Below are 20,322 nucleotides of genomic sequence, written 5' to 3' on the forward strand. Positions count from 1 at the left end.
CGTCACTCGATTTGCTACATCCTATCTATCATTGCAAAGGCTTCAAGAGGAAAGAGACAACCTTAGGAAAATGTTTACATGTAATGAGTGGATGCACAACAAGTTATCAAAGGAGACGAATGGGATTGAAGCAACAAAGACCGTTATGATGACTTCCTTTTGGAAATATTGTCTACATTCTCAAAATAATGGGTCCCCCTTGTACGAGTGCTTAGAATGGTGGATGGTGAGAAGAAGGCAGCGATAGGCTACATCTATGAGACAATGAAGAAGATAAAAGAGGCGATCAAGAAGTCTTTCAATGGGATTGAAAAAAAATATGAAGATGTTTTCAAGATAATTGATAAAAGATGAGTTGTCAACTCCATAGGCCATTGCATGCAGCTGGATACTTTCTTAATCCATGCATCTTCTATGATAACAAGGAGTTGATGTTTGATAGTGAGGTGACTACAAGGTTATATGCATGTTTTAATCGATTGGCGAAATCAAAAGCAGAGGAAGATAGGGCGTTTCAAGAGTTGAATGTGTACACATCCGCCGGAGGCGACTTCTTTGGTACCGAGGCTGCGCACCGGCAAAGGAAGATCGTACATCCTGGTGAGAAACTTTAAACTTAGTCCTTAAAAATTTTTGTATTCTCTTTTCTAATTTAGTAACATATATGATTGTGTAGCTACATGATGGTCTATATTTGGGCAAGACACTAAGCTTTTGTAAAAATTTGCAATCAAAGTTTTAGCTTGACATGTAACGTTTCCGGTTGTGAGCGCAATTAGAGTGTCTTTGAGCAGGTTAGTACTTACTTTACTACTTACTATACTTTTTTTAAAGATTACTTACTGTACTTAGTAGTGATTTAGTTTCTAATAATGGGGAGCATTAAGGTCCTATTGCCCCCTTAGTGTTAAGTTCCTACTTAATATCAACCATTAGATTGATGGAATGGACGGACTATATTAAGAGGAGATATGTGATCCTATGTTGCATTATTAGTTCAATTTTGTACATTATAAGGGTATAACTGTAAACAAACAGGGGATTCCACATGTTTCAAAACGGAAGGCGCGATAATTCAGGGGGATATTCATTGAAACCGATTGACCTTCCATCCAATCACTCTCTCTCTCACAATACCTCTCTCATCCCTCAACCCACGATTAAAACCCTTTCTCTCTCATTTCTAAACCCTAGCCGCTGTAAAATCGGAGAAATTTCACTGGAAAAGTCGATTTCTGCCGGATTAACGCCCTTCGTTCAACGCAGCAACGTTTTAATCGGTGGAAGATTTGCAATCGACAACAAGGTAGGGTTCCAAAGTTTTGATTTTCGATAATAGAGCAGTCCTGGAGTCGATTTTAGCCTTAAAAATACCATAAAGTCGACGATTCAGAGTTTTCTACTAAACGCGGTCACTATTTTGGCAAACATTTGGTCGATTTGATTAGTAAATCATAACGGATTGTTCATTTGTTGTAGGTTTCTCTTCATTATTCACCCCTTTTAGTTCATTGTTGCTTTAGATGTGTGTATTGGTCGATTTTAGTTGTCTGACACACTCTTACGATTTTTTAACATGTGCTGTCGATTTTTCTGTAAAGCATGAAATCGTGTGCATTTTTGCTAGGGTTTTGTTCATTATTGAAGTTTAGGTAATTAATAGTTTACAATTGTGTATTGGGCGATTTGGTAGAGAAAATCTTATCCGGTTTTGATTTTTGGTTTGTCTCACAGATCCAGAATGACAAAAAGAGTCCGACCTTTCAAAAGCCAACCCACCCAGACTGCAGGTGAGCAATCTCTTGCATTTGCCTTTTGAATTCTTGGAGTATTTGTACATTATTGTAGGGAGTGGTGTACATTATGTTTTTTGTATGAAGTTACGTCAATCGGTTTCATAAAATGCCTGTAATTAAGTGAATGTTATATTCATTTGTGCATTATTTGTTGTCATTTGTACATTATTGTAGGGAGTGGTGTACATTATGTTTTCTAGTTTTAAATTACATCAATCGGTTTCGTAAAAGGTCAATGGTTGAGATAATGTTATATTCATTCGTGCATTATTTGCTTCCTTTTGTACATTATACAGTTAGTAGTGTGCATTATATAATATTAATGAGATACATTATTGATTTTTGGACAGCAGCGAAGCAGCCTAGGTTGGACATTGACGAAGCGGTGGATGATGTTCTTCCAATTGCGATTGCGCAAAAATTCAGGGAGAGATTGGCTGAGCAAAGGGCCGAGACGAGTACCTCTCATGAAGACGCAGAGAAAAGGAAGCCGATGGGGAAGAAAGTCGACCATCTCTACTGTCGACGAACCCCAACCGAGTTCCTGAACTGTTTAAAAAGCTAAACTCCACGGCAGAAGGAAGCCGTTCATGAACTATCATCCATTTCAACATAAAGGAGATTCCGGGATACATAGCCGACTTGTGGTGGATGATGTTTTTGATAACTCATGTTGGAAGGGAAAATAGCCGACTTATGGCTTGGTCTGTTTTGAACAATATCTAGTGTGTTGAACTTCTTGCAAACAGAATCATATTTTGGTACTAGTGTATGATGTCATTAACACAAAACATATAATGGATGTAAAGTACCGAATAATGTCACGTTACTGTTTAATAATGTAAAAAATGAAGAAAATAATGTAGAACAAGTTAACTGGATTTTAATATTAATGTACAACAAAATGAATAGAAATTGTATAATGGATGTAATTAACCGAGTAATGTACAAAATGTGCTTATTAATGAACTGTACTGGAATAATAATGTGCAGTAAGTTAAGTTCTTGTGAACAATAATGAACAACTTCATGAATAATAATATACCTTAACAGTTTAATAATGCAATGTTATTATGTATAATGTACATAATGTGTCTAATAATGAACTATACTCGAATAATTGTGTACAGTAAGTTAAGTGGTTGTAAACAATAATGTACAACTTCATTAATAATAATGTACATTAACAGATTAAAAATATAAAATTATTATGCATAAAATGTTGACAGTGGTAGGACTAATAATACTAAGACAACGAATTGAATAATAAGACTAAACCGAAAACAAAATACATCAACATTTCCTTCAACGCCTTAAAGGTAAGTGTGGGGCCTATATTAGCATTGGAACAGTCAAGAATGCATTTGTGATGTACATCATCCAACTTTGATTAAGTGCCATAAAATTTTGATGCTCTGACTCAGCCATATAATGGTTATGAACCTCGTTGAACTCCTGAATAATATAACCTGGAAGTCCTCCTTCGGAGAAGAACTTGAACGATATACTCGTTTTACAACCACAACACTTGGATAACCGTCTGTGTTTCATAGAAAAACCAGAACGTGCATTTAATTGGTCATCCTCATTCGACTTCTTGCTGCCTTCCCTATTGCATACAACATAATACCAAGTGGTAACACCGTCCGTCTTCCTCATTCCTTGTTCGCGCGTATCAAAACCAACAACGCGGGCATATACATCGTAAAACGCAAAAGCAAAATCTAGTGATTGGAACTTCTGAACAACGACGGGCTTCAATTCCGAAGAACATTCAGGTACAACCACTACTGTATAAAATCACAAAAAAAACGGCTCAGCAAATCGTCCATTAAAGAGTCAATAAAAACCATTACACAGTAATATATGTACATTATGTTTATCAGTTAAAACTACTCTCTAGCCGAGATGATATCTAAACCCTAGAGGAATGACTGAAACTCGTTCACTTTGGCAACGGTTGTGTTACTTACTACGTACTACACCCTAGCTCCAAGGATTGCTAAACCCTTTGGGAATAAATAAAACGTGCGCCAAATAATAAAAAACTGAGAATCTTATATTACTCAAGAAATTGTGTAACACAACCAAACTAAACGGCTCATAAAACATATACATTGCAGTTCACACATCGTCCATTACAGAGTCAATAACATCCATTACCCAATAATATTTGTACATTATGTTTATCAGTTAAAACTACTCCATAGCCGAGATGATATCTAAACCCTAACGGAATGCCTGAAACTCGTGGAATTTGGCGACGGTTGTGTTACTTACTACATACTAGACCCTAGCCCCAAGGATTGCTAAACCCTTGGGGAATACATGAAATGTGCGCCGAACAATCAAACACGACTAATCTTAAACTAAACCCTGAAATTGTATAACACATATAAACAAAAAAGGCTCAGAAAACCTTATTGCAATGAACGATTACTCCACCAAATCGATTTTTAAGTGAACAAATCAATTTAATAATCAACATAGGAACAAATTAAATTACCTTCTTCCATTGTTGAAGAAAATGAAAAGAATGCACGTCTGCACCAATGAAAGCAATTTTATACGAGGAAAAAAACGAGGAAATTTTAGAGAGAATGTGTAGAACAGCGGTTGTCTTCAATGGAGAATGTTTGGAGAAGAAACGATGAAAGAGAAGAAAGATTTGTGTAATTCCAGAACAAAAACCGCTGCAATCTTTTGATGGAAAAAATCAAGCAACTTACCATAACCAACTCAAATGTGTATACCAAAAAGGCCCTTTTCGATCTTTTTAATCATTTAAATTAAATTCATGAGGCATTATTTTTTGCCATCAGATCTTGAAAATGAAGGGTCGAGATTCAGTTGGACAATAGAACAAAAAATGGAAAAAGGATATGAATACATCCCTTCTAATAATATTTATAAATAACAACTGTGTGATTAATTGTATTTATTTTGTAGATTCATACAAAAAAAAAAGAAATAGGCTCGAGCATAAGAGGATGCAAGATTTGGTTTATGTGAAATATAACCAAAAATTGCATGATAGGAACAAGCTTATATTCTCAATGATATTGATGAGTGCAATGAGTGGTTAGTTGGGGAGTTGAATGATGATGATGATGATGATGATGATGATGATGATGATATTGATGGTAGTAATAATTTGGTTCATGATGATGGTGATACACTTGATTGGAACATGGTGTATAAGGCTTCGGGCGTTGGAGAGCCTAGGACATACACTAGGTCAAAGAAAAGGAAAGAATCTTCTGCACCTAGTTCAAGTTGTCTTAGATACTCTAAGAAAAAAGAACCTACCATACCTAGAAAAGGGAAAGGGAAAGGGAAAAGGCTTGAGCTTGTAGATGAAGAATCGGAAGAGGAAGAATTTGAGGATAGTGTAAGTGGAGGTCAAGAGGATGAAGCAATGGAGGCCAATGATGAAGATGAAATGGATGCCGATGATAGTGATGAGGATGACCTAGAAGACTATGTTGAGCTTGATGATTGATGTCTGATGAGCTTATCATGGCTTTATGTTTTGTTGAACTAAAGACTTTAAATTAGACTTTTATATAATTGCTTTTTATTTTATGCTTTATTACTTGTTTTAAGAGCTTTTGATGTTATATTTTTGTTATTTTCTAATTTTTTGAATTATATATAAATATTATTTTATTTATTTAATTAATGACCGCCATATCCCGCCATACAGATACGCCATATCCCTGTGGCTATTTTCAGGCGGACCGCCATACTGCTCTGACAACATTGCTACCATGAATGCAGGTTCTCCACTCCCCATCATCTGTGTGACTGCGTCCAAAGTCTGTAAATGGTCTTCCTACTGACAGCAAAAGTCTCTGCTGCCTCACATATTGCCCCTTTTCGACAAACACCTCCATGGATACTTTTCATCAGATGCTGCACAATGTTGTTCTTCATGGTGCTGCTCAAGTATGATTCACCCACTGCTCCTCCTCCATTCCTAATGATGAAATTTTTCTAAGGGAATCCTCTTTTGATATTAATGCAGTGTGTGTTGTGTTTTTGATGGTAGTGGTAGATGGAAGGAGTAAATGAAGGTGATGGATGTATTTACTAGGGATGTCAATCGGGCCGACACATCAGGTTTCGGGCCAACCCTGCTCAGGTTGTGGGTCAATCGGGTGCGGGTTTGTCGGGTTGTGATTTCTTTCGGGTTATGAAAGCTCGACCCTAACCCTAAAAGCTCGGGTTGCGGACTAGCCCAACGGGTTAATCGGGTTGCTACCAATAAGATTAAAATGCGAACAATCCAATAAATCATGATGAAAATTAGTTATATTTATAAAATATAAAATATTTAATTATGATAAATTTGAGATATATGCTTTAACTCAATCATAAACATGATCAAATACTAATATTTGAGATATTTCGTGAAATTTTAATGCATGTTAAAAATTTAAATATTCTTTTAGTGAGTTTAATTTATTTAACAATTATTATATTAATAAAAATTCAATATATAATTTATATATTAAATATAAAATTGAAAGTTTTCTTTTTTTAGTTATCCATGTCATAAAATTAGTCAATGAAGTGTCGAATTAGGAGTTAAAAATAGAATAATAGAAAATTTACCGAGTTTTCGGGCTAGCCCATAGGGTTTTCGGGTTTGGCCCTAGCGGGTTGTGGGTTAATCGTGTGCGGGCTTATCGGGTTTTAATTTTATCGGACTAGAAATTTCCGATCCTAGCCCTATAAATTTCGCGGGCTATTCGGGCCAGGCCACGGGTTGCGGGATACACTGACATCCCTAATAGAGTGTTTAATGCACCTTATATTTGAATTTAGAACTTCAAGATTTACCTCTTAAATTTTCAAGAGGAAAATTTGGCAAAATGTGTTCCCTTCATTTTGGTAATGAAAAATTGAATTTGGATTTCAATTAATCTTCTTTATTTACCTTCCCATAGTGATCGATTTTAAAGTGTTTGAATTTGGTAAAAATTGATCAATGTAAATACTGGAAAATTAAAAAAAAAATTGAGTTAGTGAACAGTCACTGACGAAAATAAAAGCAAATAAAAGCAGAAAAAGGTTGAAGTATAAAAAGTGTTTAAAAGTGAGTCTCAACTTCTCCTACAACATTTACTATTTATTACACGCTCATATATTTCTTAAAACATGCGCTCCACTCAATCGGGTGAAAAGTTTTTAAAAAATAAAAAAGACTATTTTTTTTGTGAGATATTAATACAAAATAGACTATTTTTGGAGATATAGAAAGTATAAAAAGTTTCATTCACGTTTCATTTTAATACATTTTAACGGTATATTTAGATGTCGTTAATTTATTGTCTGTATAAAACATAAAACAATGCTAAATTTTTTTAGCAATATAAATTAATGATGAAATTTTTTATATCAATATGAAATAATGCTCATAGTTTGTGGAGTACTTCATATTGCAAGTAAAAATTAATATTGTCGAAATATAACTACAAATATACTATTAAAATAAAATACAAATAAAATTTTAATATTATTAACGAAAACTTAAATCTTTATGTTTTTAGGAAAAATATTAATAAAAAATTTGTATGATCAATTTTCTACAAAAATCTATAAAAAATCTGCATAATAAATTTTCTACAAAAGTCCATACTTAAAATTTAAAAATAGCCAACTCGATCCTTTTTGCATATTATTGTGAATCCCGTTCTGAAAACTAGGGTTCAATCATCTGTCCATTTTTAAAATTTATTCTCACTCCCATTTTCCCTTTCTTCATAATTACGGGTTCCCTCCATCTTTACGCGATTGCTTTTGGTACGAATTCAGTGTAAGAGTCGGCAAACGAAGCTGCATAATGTCTCAATCTGGCAACGGCGTAAGCACAGACTCATGGTTCAAATTCATCTCTATTTTGTGCTAATTTTGATTTCACTGACTCAAAGCGCAGATTTTCTGTTGCTTTATGTGCAGGCTGCTGGAATTGATAACACTTTCAGAAAAAAATTCGACCGAGAGGAGTATCTGCAACGCGCTCGGGACCGCGAAGCTAAGGTTTGTCTATGGAGTTGCGTAAATACAAGTTTTTTTTCTTGAAGTTTTGTCGGAGTTTTGTTATTCCAGCTGGCATATTAGGTTGATACTTTGTTTATTCTTGTGTTGTAGGAAGAAGCTCGGAACAAATCAAAATGTATGGTTTCTGATCTAAATGCCATTATGATGTTCTTATGCATTATGCTCTGAAATTATTAATCTCAACACGTGGTATTATGATGCTGTATTGGTGAATGTTGTGTTCATGATTGATGCTTGCTATTGAATCTCTGAGCTGATTGCCTATCTCTTGTGCTTGTTTGGTGCAGCAAGTGGTCCACCAGTGCAAAGGAAACCATTGAAGCACAGAGATTATGAAGTGGACCTTGAATCACGCCTGGGGAAGACTCAGGTATTGTTTGGACAAAATTGTAATGTGTTTGGTCATCCAAGTCAAGTTATTTACTTATTACATTTATGGTGCTTAAAAAAAACGAGTAGTTTCTTTTTCTTTCAGTTCATGCTCCAGTGAGGCAGTGATGAACTAACTTCTTCACACGTATATTATTGTTATTAAAATGAGTGGAAAATGAATTTATCTATATCATTTGTAGGTCGTGACTCCTATTGCACCCCTCAGTCAGCAGGTATGTGATCAACTAATATTTAAATACTATATACTCAGTTATTTTTTGTACTGTCTTTAAACGTACTAGTGTACTACTAATGCAGTTATATAGGGAAAAGACGGGACTCCGAATAGTTCCCTTTGTGAATACAAAAGCTAGTAAGATGAATTTTATTATGCACATGTTGCAGTTGACAGGAGCCACTTTTGTGGGGTTATAAACTTGGAAAATCCATATGGATAGAAATGCTTATCTAGCTTTATAGTAAAACATTTTTTACCTGAAAGATTCCCAATTTTCTCTCATCATCTCATGAGGTTTTATCTATATGGTCTAGAAGAGCTCTTATCTATACAGAGTTAGTTTTCTGTCTCTTCCTATAAAATCAAACTATATGTGAAAAGAAAGAGAGTTAATTCATTCTCGTCGACATCCAAGAAGCCTAAAACAAAGTAATAATATGAAGTCCAAGTTTCCTAACATAATCTTATAAAATATGTTGGGTTTTCTATAATTTTATATCTGCAAATCATTTAGCTCGATTCTTTTGCAGGCTGGATACTACTGCTCAGTTTGCGAATGTGTAGTTAAAGATTCAGCAAACTACTTGGATCATATTAATGGAAAGAAACGTATGTCAAAGCCCAGTCTGTTTCTTCTGGTTTTTAATCTGTCTATGTTCTATATAGTTACCAATTGATACGTGATTCTTTTTCTCTAGATCAACGAGCTTTGGGAATGTCCATGCGGTCCGAAAGGGCAACTTTGGAGCAGGTGAGCTTAATTACTTTCTATTATTGGGCACAGGCATATTGACTGTTTAGCCATCAGAAATATAGATTTTAACTAAATTTTGGTGTTCGACTGATTGTCTCCAATGTATTTTGGGATGTAATTTGTCTCGTGTGAGGTATAACTAATGCATGAGCTAGTGTCGTCTTTGCAAGTAATAAAACTTGGTACTATTTTTCCCTGTCTCTTACATTGTAGTTTGTTCTGGCACAGTGCCACGGGCATAATGTGTAATTCTGTATGGCTGCTTAATACATATTAAGTGGAGAAAGACTAAAGAGTGATAAAGGCAAAATGGAAAGGGAAAAGTGATGCGACAAGAAATATATGGACTGGTTATTACTTGGATTAGAACTAGATAAACTGAGCTGAGATGCCGTGTAATCTCATCATACCAAATGGTTTTTCAAACTTGAAGCCAGACTACGCACTAATTTTCTATATGATTGCATTGTTTCTTAGAATTTTTTATTGCTCTCTCCTGCTTGATATGAATCCTATAATCTGGTAGCACATCCTATTGCACGGACCACTTAAAATGAACATAATTTACTAAATGACCCACATAATATGATAATAATGTTAAACCCTTAAATTGACCTAAATACTAGAGATCGGTCAATTAGCTAAATCTGAATCTTTTTACATGGAAAATTAGGATTATCCTGAGATATAAGCTAAATAGGAAAAATAGTTCTCTTTAGGTTTATTATTTGACCCTTGAAAGGATTTGCACTGTGTCTATGTGGACTTGAAAGGATTTGCACTGTGTCTATGTGGACTCACTAATATGTGTGCAAGAAGTGTGAAGAAAAACTGAACCAAAATCATGAGTAGTAAGAGGAGTACTCATCTAAAAGAAAAGGAGTGTAACAATTAACTTGTTTGCAGTAGGTCTGAGAAATGTGCTTACGAGTCTTAGCAATTTGGCAAGGGTATATCATGCATGACAGCATGAGATATTAGTAATAATAGTGGGTTTATTACTTTTGCTTTGTGGACAGGTCCAGCAGCGGTTTGAGGTTCTCAAAAAGAGGAAAGATACTCCAGGCTTTACAGAGCAAGGTATTCAATTGGAATATAACACTATGCTTTATATGTTTGTGGACGTGTTCAATATATATTGGTGCGTAATTACTCTGTGGCATGTTTCATCGTAAAATATTGTGCTCTGCTTGTGCCTAGTTCACATTTGTTATGAATCTTATGATCACATGATGAACTAACTAAAGTAGGTTTTGTGCTGATGAATAGCCTTTATAACCATATGTGAATCGTGATCATGACACATTGTCCCTGAGTTTTATTTACGTGTTCCATTTTGTAGACTTTGATGAGCGGATCCTAAAACAACAACAAGAAGAGGAGGAAAGAAAGCGTCAGCGTCGAGAGAAAAAGAAAGAGAAGAAGGTTAGTAATCACTAATGAGACCACATATTTAAATTTTGTTCTATTTATCTCTTTTTTAATATCTAATGGTGGACGAAATATCTCAGAAAGAGAAGGCAGTAGAGGAGGAACCTGAGATCGACCCTGATGTTGCAGCTATGATGGGATTCGGAGGTTTTGGATCGTCGAAGAAGTGATCTGTGATCTGGCTCCTAAATCAGAAATGTGGGTAAAGCAAATACTTGGTCTCCCATACTAATCTATGTGGGAATCCATGCCTTTCTTTGTCGATGCACTGTAGGCTTTTAGAGAGCTTGACCATGATCGTTGATGCAAGATTCGCAGAGGCTTTGATCAATTTCAGGTTGTCTTGTGATGTAATCTTTTCATCTTCGCCTCTGCTTTGTTGTGGTGCAAATCTCGAGGCCAAGATTGTGACCTTAAGAGCTGCTAGTTAACAATCAGTGATGCATAATGTTAAATTTGGGTTAAGGAGATCCTCCGGCTTAGTCGATGGAAGAAGTGAAGTTTTAATTTCAATATTTAAATTGGAATGTTAGCAACTTATTTGGTCTGTGGGATATGTCATGAGAGTCGTGAATTTCATCTTAGTTATACAGAATAGACTTACTAACATTTTAGGGTAATTGTAAACACTGTTGTTGCAGCAACTTTAATAGTCGAGAATGAAAGTTGTGTGTTTTTAGGTTTAGAGTAAATAATTCAAGTCACGGCCCTCTCATCAAACAACTAAATATAAGGGGTTTGAGTTCCATAGGAATTCCACAAATATGAAATCTTGATTTATGGACACAAACTGATGGCCATTTTATTTAGCAATTAAGAATGAGTGATCATATATAACACTAATGTGAAGCTTTATCCAACCGATACATGCTGATGTTTCAAGTTTCTTGATTCTGGGGAGTGGTTGAAGTTGGCTTTGAGGTTCATGATGTAAGCTTTGCTGGATATAGCTGAATCAAATATGATTACACCTTTATATGGTTTTGTTGTACTTGTACCTATCACTACACCAATTTCCATATACGGACGGCTTCGACCATCTTCAACTATCCACCAAATCTCTTTTTTGGTGTAAAACCTTCTCCAATTACAAACCCATTTACTTTTGCATTTTTTTATGAAAATACACTAAATATGAGTGTGTACCAAAAATTTTGTGAGATATACTAAAAGATAGTTTAAAATTTGAGCTTTGTGTAAAATTACTTTTTTGTGTGACATAAACTCTATCCGTCCCTTTGTAATAAAGTCGTTTCTTTTCAGCACGTGATTTAAGAAAAAATATTTTAAATCAGTTAAGTAAAATGAGAATAAAATAGAAAGGAAAAATGTAGAGAGATGAAGAGAGAAAAAAAGTAAGATAGAGTAAAGTATTTTTTTACTAAAAAAAGAAATGACTCAGCTACAATAGAACAACTCAAAAAAGAATACGACTCAGCTAGGGGGACGTATGTAGTATTACGTTTGGTGTTAAATAGTCAAAGATGGACTAAGAATCTGAACATCACAACTAATTCAAAAATTATACAACCGCTCCATCTTACAAAAACCCCAACTATCATAATGAACCACATACATACAAATTTTCTTCTATATAACTCAATCTCCATAAATCAAAACCGTAGCGACAAGAGAAAAATGTCCAAGAAATCAGCAATAGCATTGCTAGTCACACTCCTGGTGGTGACGAAGAGCGTCGCCGTCGTCCCCAACGGCGAAGCCCCGGTTCTGGAGCTATACATGCACGGCATCCTCGGCGGCAGCAACCCGACAGCTCGGCCCATGACGGGGCTTCTTGGCAACATCTACAGCGGGCAAGTCCCCTTCGCCGGCCCCCTCGGCTTCCAATCCCCCAAAACGGCGTGGCCATCCCCAACGCCAACGGCGCCATCCCCACCATCAGCGCCAACGGCATCCCCCTCGGCACCGGCCTCGCCGGCACCGCCTTCGCAGGAAACCCTAACAACAACAATATCAATACGGCTCAGCTGGGGCAGGACGGTTTGGGGTTGGGATTCGGCACGATCACGGTGATCGACGACTACCTGACGGCGGCGGTGGAGGGGGTGTACGTGGCGAGCTCGGCGGACGGGACGACACAGATGATGGGGTTCACGGCGATGATGGAGGGAGGGGAGTTTGGGGATAGTATTAACTTCTTTGGGGTGTATAGGATCGGGAGTAGCGTGTCGAGGCTGTCGGTGACGGGAGGACGGGGAAGTTTAAGAATGCGTGCGGGTTTGCGGAGGTGAGGTCGCTGATTCCGGCGGGGCAGCATGTTTTGGATGGGGTTCAGACGCTGCGGATGGTGTGGGATTGATGATTGATTGGTGTGTTAATATATTGCCAGAAAATGTCAAGCAACATATATTTATACATATACGTACTGCTGTGCTCCTGTTTGTATTTACTTGGGTTTTTCCGTATAAATGAAGAAAAAAGAATAAATTTTTTTTTGAAAAGTGGATTGCCAACATTAATCATACATTGAATAGAATTAGTCGTGGTTATTAAAATTAATGTAAGCTAAATTCGTTTGGTAGGTAGAAAAATAAATAAGATATGGATGAAGATGTGCTAAGCGAGCGCTCTACCATACCATATGAGCTACATCCCCAAGTATCAACAGTTGACGAAGATTCCTATTTTATCGTCAATAATATCCATCAAGCATTATTATTGCATAGCAATTAGCAATTGCAAACAAGGAGGCTTACAACTCTTAATGCAACGTATCTGAATGATGGCAAAACGCATTTATTGCCCTTGTTCATGAAATATTGGTGCTTCTGTAATGATTTATCTAGTTTTAATATTTCTATTGTATGCATCTCACAAATGAACCTTTTTAACAGCCTACATAACTAGCCCTAATACTATTTGTTACAGTCTTACGCTTTTAACAGAACTAAATAAAATATACTATTCTTCATAAAAAATTGTCTAGAGAAGTCCAGGGCTAAATGAAATTCACAATTATAAAGGCTCAAAGGTATATGATATGATAGTTCATGGATCATAGATGTATTTTCACTAAATATGCCATCCGAGATACAGAGCAAGTGGTATATGAAAAACACTTTTTCCAGTCCTACATTAAAAGAGAGAAGCTCTTCTACATTTTTTTTAGACATCAAACACTTTTTTTGGTCAACTACGATTTCAGCATCAAATAAGCTCATGCTCCTCTCGTCATCGAGGCTGAATTACTAGGTTATGATTAGCACAGAGATTTCAGTATCTATATCAAGTCTCAAAATAAAGGTCCAAAATCCCCCCATAACATTCAACAAGAAATAAATTCAAAATTCAATTCATTTAACCGAATGGGGTGAACAATCCTTTGAAAGAGACAAGTGGGCACCTGCGCCGAATCAAGTCTAAACAATGTTATTGTCCCCTCTACTTGATATACTGAGAGACCCATTTGAAGCCATCTCCATAGCCCATCTTGCGCACAATGCTGCACATGAATACCTCAATGGGACGGACGTTCGAATCAGAGAGGTTTACCTTGCCTTTCCCAGTAGTGATGCCAGTCAACCCCAAATAGTAGGTCAACTCTTCTTCAGATGCAGCATAAGGAATATCAATCTTGTTGCCCAATATCAAGAACGGAACATTAGCCAAACTGTCGTCAGAAAGAAGACCATCGAGCTCTTTCTTCGACTCTGCAAACCTCTCCTTGTCATAAGCATCCACCAAGTAAACGACAGCGTCCACCTTCACAACCATAAATTTTTTCCACATAATTAGCTACCACAGAAATTCAGGGAATTCAAACATTGATTCTCATTATGTGAAAGTAATGCATATTTGAACCAGAAAATAGCCACATGAATTATGTAAATGATAAGGAAAGACATATAACAATGTTGGTGATATATCAACCTTTGGCGAGACTTTGGACTCACTGCTACAGGAAAGAAGGTTCAGTAGCTCAAGTTTTCTCTATATTACAATATTCTTAAACCTTTTTATTTCATTTGGTGAGACATAAACAAAGTTATTTCCTTAACCTTTTTATTGCAATATCAAAATATTTAATCTGCATTTTTCCAAATTTTTAGAGGATTGAAAGAATGCAGACAGTGAAACAACTTCCTTGAGATAAAGATGAATCACATAACATTTAGAATTTATCAGTGAGATACAAATTCATTCCAAGCAAAGAAGTTGACAAATTTTAATCAACTAATCCAACTACAATGAACGAAATCATTAGCAGTGAAATAATTGGTAGGTATCACCATTATAACAAATATAGACCATAGTTCATTCTCAGGTCTTTTAGGATTTTCCTGTTTCCAAGATAGAAGCACTCAGAACTCATTTCGTGTGCTTTCATCCTTCTAGGTAAGTCCTTGAGAATTATTATTATTCACAGTTTGGATGAAGTACAATTGCAACATCTTAAAGCTATACTAACTTTTATCTAGCTCTCAATTTTCAGTTGAGCCTAAAAAAAAGCTTTAGAACTGGGAACCCAAACCAGATATTATCCAGTGTGGTGGTGGTGACTGTAGTCTACTCTTGTGAAATTAAAAAAAGTCTACTCCACTTCGAAATTTGACTTGCTTATTCAAGCACAGTATATCACAAAGATCTTAACTGCTTAAGCACATAAGAGAAGCAAAATTCAAATTTCTTGCTTACTAAAAAAAAAGGATAAATCGAAGTCTAGCAGTCATGAGCATCACCAACACTTTACAATAAAAAGATTCAATACAATTACATGACAGGAAAGGTGAAAATAAGAAGCAAGCTTTATTTGGGAAGGGTCCGGTTACTCCGGTACTCAATGTTATCAATCTCGTATGGCGGCTTATGGCGGTTTGCCTAAAAACCGCCACAGGGATATGGCGTATTAGTATGGCGGATATGGCGGTCAAAAATTAAATAAATAAAATAATACTTAAATATTTATATATTATTCAAAATTTAAAAAATATTAAAAATATAACATCTAAAACACTTTAAACAATTAATAAAGCATAATATACCACTCTAACAACCATGTTTCTTGCATAATGCCCTATTCCTAAATGCAGTACACACGCAATGTTGTCAAATGTCGGATATGGCGGTGCTATGGCAGCGACATGGTGCTATGGCGTTTCCACCACCGAACGCCATGCCATAGCGCCATGGCGCCGCCATATCCGCTATTTGATAACATTGCCGGTACTAAAACATCACACAGGTCACTGTCAAATATTTTGAGAATGATATCATCTATCTAGAATCAACTACCAAGAAATCCTAATGACTGCTCGATACATTTACTATACACAGAGAACACCAATAGAAGAGAACACTGCAAGAAGGCAACAATCTTAAAAATCATGAGGACTAGCTGTTTCAAAAAATGTCGTGAAGACTATGAGCTCAAGAATACACGTTGCAGCAAAACAAGGTTCCATCAAAGAACACAAAACTGAAAGGCAAAATTTAGAACATGGTTAGCTATGGAACCAGAGATAAATGGTGAAAGCCAGCATAAAACAAAAGAACACTCATTACTACAATAATGATGATGGTGACGATGATGGATAGAAGTTTGCTGTTTTGGAGAGATTATACCTTGGCGTAATAATCTTTCCACACCCTGCGTGCAATTTGATGACCTCCCAAATCAAAGGCCTTAAACTTGATATTCCCAATGCTTAGCTCCTCAGATGTTGGATGCTGAGTTGGCTGATGCTGTGCCAATCTCTGCTCATTTTAAACACCATAAGGATTTCAGTTTACTTCTAAAGTCAGCAAGTAAAACTCTAATTTGACCACACAATGATATATAACACCTCACAATGAGATTAAGACAGACACCGAGAGAATCGGGAAAGCAATAGCACGAAAAAGTATGAGCTAATCAAACTTGTATTCGAATTTGGGCAGCTGAATACAGTTTCAGAGACTCGTTCCAGCTAAATGATTTAATTTAATTATCTTTGGCAAGACATACGATTCTAGGACATGAATGATACGCATCAGTTACAATTGAAAACCAAATTCTGCAAAAACAAAAAGTGAATTGAATCAAATCATACTTTATCCCCTCATACATCCAGATCCATACATACAAATTGCTCGATTTCATAATTTCATCTGATCTCTAACTCAACTTATTCATCAAAATCAGTAATTTCGCATAAATATTATCGAACAAGGACTCAATTCATTCCAGCCTCAACACCAATTAATAAAAACAACAAACGCTAGAACCATAAACCCTTATAACAAAATAAAAGGGAAGTAAAGGAGACCTCGTCTTTCAACATATGGAGGAGGGTGGTTTTTCCCGCATTATCGAGCCCTAAAAACAGAATCTTGCCCTCTTTCTGCCACAAACCGAGCGATGCGAGGACTCCATAAAACCAATCGAACAAGAACATATTGGGATGTTTTCGGAGCAGGCGAGCTCGCAGCTTGAAGAATTAAAAGCAAAAGGATCGATCGATCTGCGAACGCTGAACCGCTCGCAATCTCTCGATCGAATCACGAAAACTGTTTGTCGGTTTCGCACTTCAAGTTTTCGCTGGAGAGAGAAACAATGAGGTGCTGTTGCTGTGCTGGTAATGGTATAAACAATTACCGAATCGAGAGAGAGAGAGTTTGGGTTTTCAGATTCAAAGTCTGTTTATTTTAGTAAAACGCCGCCTTTTTTGTTTGCCGAATAACAAAAACGACCTCAATATTCAATTGTAAATTGGAGTAAGATTTTTTCTTCTCTTTTCCATAAAGATGTTCATAATTGCAAATTACTACAAATTTCAAATTAGGGGTCTACAAATAAATATACCATTTTTTAATATGAATTTAAAAATTATAATTGCAAATTACTACAAATTTCAAATTAGGGGTCTACAAATAAATATACCATTTTTTAATATGAATTTAAAAATACAAACAACATACTGTAGTGTAGTAGGTATATATCATATCATGGAAAGGTAAAAATTATAATTGCATTATTCCACGTAAAAGGGGCGGAAAATTAATTTTGCATGTGACTACTTTCATAATCAGACAATTATAAAAAATACACGTTTAATTAGTTAGTCACAATAGCATACCTTTTTGCACATTGAAAAGAAAATTGTATTGGAAATACGAATTTATAAATACAATTAATTTTCAGTATATATCCTAACTTCTCTAATACCATGATAAAATTAGATGGAAAAAAGATAAAAAGATAAAATTTAAGTGCATTATTCCCCCTAAAATGGGTGAATTTTTTTTCCTTACAGAGAATTCATTTTAATAAATTACTCCATTAAGCATGCTTTAGCAAATTAAAATGAAAATTTAGGTATTTTCCATATAGCCTACTAAACACATGCATACATTGCTTTAGCAAATTAAAATGAAAATTTAGGTATTTTCCATATAGCCTACTAAACACATGCATACATTTATAATATATGTACATGAATATATTTAGGTATTTTCGTTTCGTATTTTAACTAATCCATATATACATGGATAAAGCTGAAATGCATCCTAATTTTATCTCAATACTAGATTAAATATGAACCCTAATAAGATTGAAAACGTGTATGTACAATGGAGATCTAGAATTTTTGTCCGGTATTAATTACATTAAGGGGTAAATTGGAATGAATAATAATTGTATTATATATGCATATAATTAGAAAATACACGCATTCTATTAGCATTATATACAATGTAATTAGGACATTAATATATAGTGCACTCGGATTAAATACAACCGCTTGTAAATTTGTAAACATAGTTACACAATATATATTATAAAATTTTCAACATTATGTACTTACGGCATTGTACTTAGAGTATGTAATTCTAATTATACTTAAACGACATACTCCCTCCATCCCCAATAATTTTCCAATTTGATTTTGGCACAAGTTTTAAGAAATATAAAAAAAATGAATTAAAAAAGCTAGTGGAATATGAGTCTCACTTTTATATATTAGTTTTATAATAAAATGTAAATAGAATGAGTTAGTGGGACAAGGAGCCTACTTACTATTTATAGTAAAAATAAAAGTGGACAACTAATGGGGGATAAACTAAAATAGCAAAAGTGAACAGTGATAGAGGGAGTAACAATTTTTTCGACATTAGTACGTTGAACTTAGGGCAGTATGTATATTGCTTATAGCAGCATGAACATGACAATACAATGAAGAGCATTAATCTGTAAGACATTATAGAAATATACAAATTATAACTTTGTACAATTTTTTTCATTAGTATTGTTATTTATTGTGTTATATGTAGTAATAAGAAAGAAATGATATTAGAAATTTATATATAAATTTGCTACACGGTGCTTTCTAGGCGGTTTATCATCCTAATTTAATGGCTTTAGTTCTAAGATACGAATAAGTTTTGATATATTTTAATGTAAGAGATGCATAACAATCAAATTCCATATATTTTTAGTGAAGGATATCAAAACTCATTCCTCTATTAAAGACGAATCAGTTGGAATAATATGGACAAATTTGGGATGGAGGAGAGAGACGTAAAATATGTCGATATAGTATTCTGTTAAAAGAGGAAACGATTCCACTTCTTTTATTTTAATAATTAAATTAGATGAAAGGACATCACGGCCTATTATTAAAATATAAAATTAGTCGGTCTTTTTAACATAAATGGCTTAGTTAGTTAAATTACTTAGGTTATAGATTAAGTCACCATAATCATTACAGAATATATAAATATTATTAACCATAGTATCATTCTATTTATTTTTTCATTTGTTAAGTTTCTAAAATTAGTTATAAATTATATAATCATTACAGAATATATAAATATTATTAACCATAGTATCATTCTATTTATTTTTTCATTTGTTAAGTTTCTAAAATTAGTTATAAATTATCAAGTGATTATTATTTTTAGAATATTTAAATATAACTTTACGGGAGCTTATAACATCGACTGAAAATGTGTTTTCTGATTTTTTTAATAAGCTGCAAAAATATGATGGGAGGTGCATGATTGAAAAATATCATAAAACATATATGAGTAGGAAACATTCAATTAATACTACTATTACAAACGAAAGAAATTTTTGAGCAGACTTATTTAAATATAGATATTCCTAGGAAACATATCATTCATAACAGAAGATATGACTATATATTTTGAAATATTTGTTTAAATAATTATTTATTATATTTATTATTAATTAAATTAATGTTTTAAAAATAATTATGTAAATATTACTATTATGCATTGTATCCCACTCCACGAGCTACATTTTCTAGGTCCATCATTGATCAAGCCCGCCCGTACGGATATATTTTTGGGTTACTTGTCAGGATCGTCGACTGTATATGGAGTAATTTGATACTGTCCTTTTTGGGTCAAAGCCGCACATATTTATTTTTGGGTCATTTCCAAAAGGTCTCAAACTAATTGAAGTTGGACAACACTCGGTATATATCTTCCAACTTTCCTTATTCATCCAATATGGAATGAGTTTGTAACCTAATATAAACTTTTAGAATCTAGGTTTTTTATACTTAAATGAGTTATAGATTACGCATTAAAAATTAAAATATAACAGTCCTAATAGCAATTATATTAATTTCTCCAAAACTCGTCTTTATATAACACTATTATAAGCAGGCTCAGTTATATGATATTGAGACAATGACAAAATA

At 34.6% G+C, this 20,322-nt stretch overlaps 3 protein-coding genes and 1 pseudogene across 4 annotated transcripts; 3 read left to right on the forward strand and 1 right to left on the reverse strand.

Annotated features, from left to right (window-relative positions):
- The first annotated feature begins 216 nt into the window (after positions 1-216).
- On the forward strand, positions 217-5,298 carry LOC121800754 (RNA polymerase-associated protein LEO1-like). The gene is made up of 4 exons (XM_042200260.1): positions 217-293; positions 371-600; positions 2,147-2,301; positions 4,834-5,298. The coding sequence occupies exons 1-4, from the start codon at positions 217-219 to the stop codon at positions 5,296-5,298; spliced, it is 927 nt and encodes a 308-aa protein (XP_042056194.1).
- Positions 5,299-7,478: 2,180 nt separating this feature from the next.
- LOC121801469 (zinc finger matrin-type protein 2-like) lies at positions 7,479-11,349 on the forward strand. 2 transcript variants are annotated; one of them, XM_042200966.1, is made up of 10 exons: positions 7,479-7,665; positions 7,761-7,841; positions 7,953-7,977; positions 8,150-8,232; positions 8,435-8,467; positions 9,003-9,081; positions 9,171-9,223; positions 10,246-10,306; positions 10,569-10,651; positions 10,738-11,349. In XM_042200966.1, exons 1-10 carry the CDS (start codon positions 7,645-7,647, stop codon positions 10,825-10,827), a joined length of 609 nt encoding a protein of 202 aa, XP_042056900.1. In that variant the 5' UTR covers positions 7,479-7,644; the 3' UTR covers positions 10,828-11,349. The 2 variants fall into 2 exon arrangements, with proteins under 2 accessions (XP_042056900.1, XP_042056901.1); XM_042200967.1 differs by lacking the exon at positions 7,479-7,665 and having other exon boundaries at positions 7,824-7,841; positions 7,953-8,051.
- Positions 11,350-12,207: 858 nt separating this feature from the next.
- LOC121800755 lies at positions 12,208-12,977 on the forward strand (annotated as a pseudogene).
- Positions 12,978-13,889: 912 nt separating this feature from the next.
- LOC121801387 (GTP-binding protein SAR1A-like) lies at positions 13,890-17,311 on the reverse strand. The gene is made up of 3 exons (XM_042200869.1): positions 16,924-17,311; positions 16,241-16,372; positions 13,890-14,380 (listed from the first exon to the last, which is right to left on the reverse strand). Exons 1-3 carry the CDS (start codon positions 17,050-17,052, stop codon positions 14,060-14,062), a joined length of 582 nt encoding a protein of 193 aa, XP_042056803.1. The 5' UTR covers positions 17,053-17,311; the 3' UTR covers positions 13,890-14,059.
- Between the last annotated feature and the right edge of the window lie 3,011 nt (positions 17,312-20,322).

This window comes from Salvia splendens, chromosome 4 (genome assembly GCF_004379255.2).
Source record: "Salvia splendens isolate huo1 chromosome 4, SspV2, whole genome shotgun sequence".
NCBI lineage: Eukaryota > Viridiplantae > Streptophyta > Magnoliopsida > Lamiales > Lamiaceae > Salvia > Salvia splendens.

Bases quoted from the DNA above. Each gene is read 5' to 3' on its own strand.
- LOC121801469 (XM_042200966.1), top strand. From the start codon at position 7,645: ATGTCTCAATCTGGCAACGGC. The intron at 7,842-7,952 runs GTTTGTCTATGG...CTTGTGTTGTAG, and splicing joins CTCGGGACCGCGAAGCTAAG to GAAGAAGCTCGGAACAAATC. The intron at 10,307-10,568 runs GTATTCAATTGG...TCCATTTTGTAG, and splicing joins TCCAGGCTTTACAGAGCAAG to ACTTTGATGAGCGGATCCTA.
- LOC121801387 (XM_042200869.1), bottom strand. From the start codon at position 17,052: ATGTTCTTGTTCGATTGGTTTTATGGAGTCCTCGCATCGCTCGGTTTG. The intron at 16,373-16,923 runs GTCTCCTTTACT...TAAAATGAGCAG, and splicing joins TCCATATGTTGAAAGACGAG to AGATTGGCACAGCATCAGCC. The intron at 14,381-16,240 runs GTATAATCTCTC...ATGGTTGTGAAG, and splicing joins GGAAAGATTATTACGCCAAG to GTGGACGCTGTCGTTTACTT.
- LOC121800754 (XM_042200260.1), top strand. From the start codon at position 217: ATGGTGGATGGTGAGAAGAAGGCAGCGATAGGCTACATCTATGAGACA. The intron at 294-370 runs GTCTTTCAATGG...TCAACTCCATAG, and splicing joins ATAAAAGAGGCGATCAAGAA to GCCATTGCATGCAGCTGGAT. The intron at 601-2,146 runs GTGAGAAACTTT...ATTTTTGGACAG, and splicing joins AAGGAAGATCGTACATCCTG to CAGCGAAGCAGCCTAGGTTG.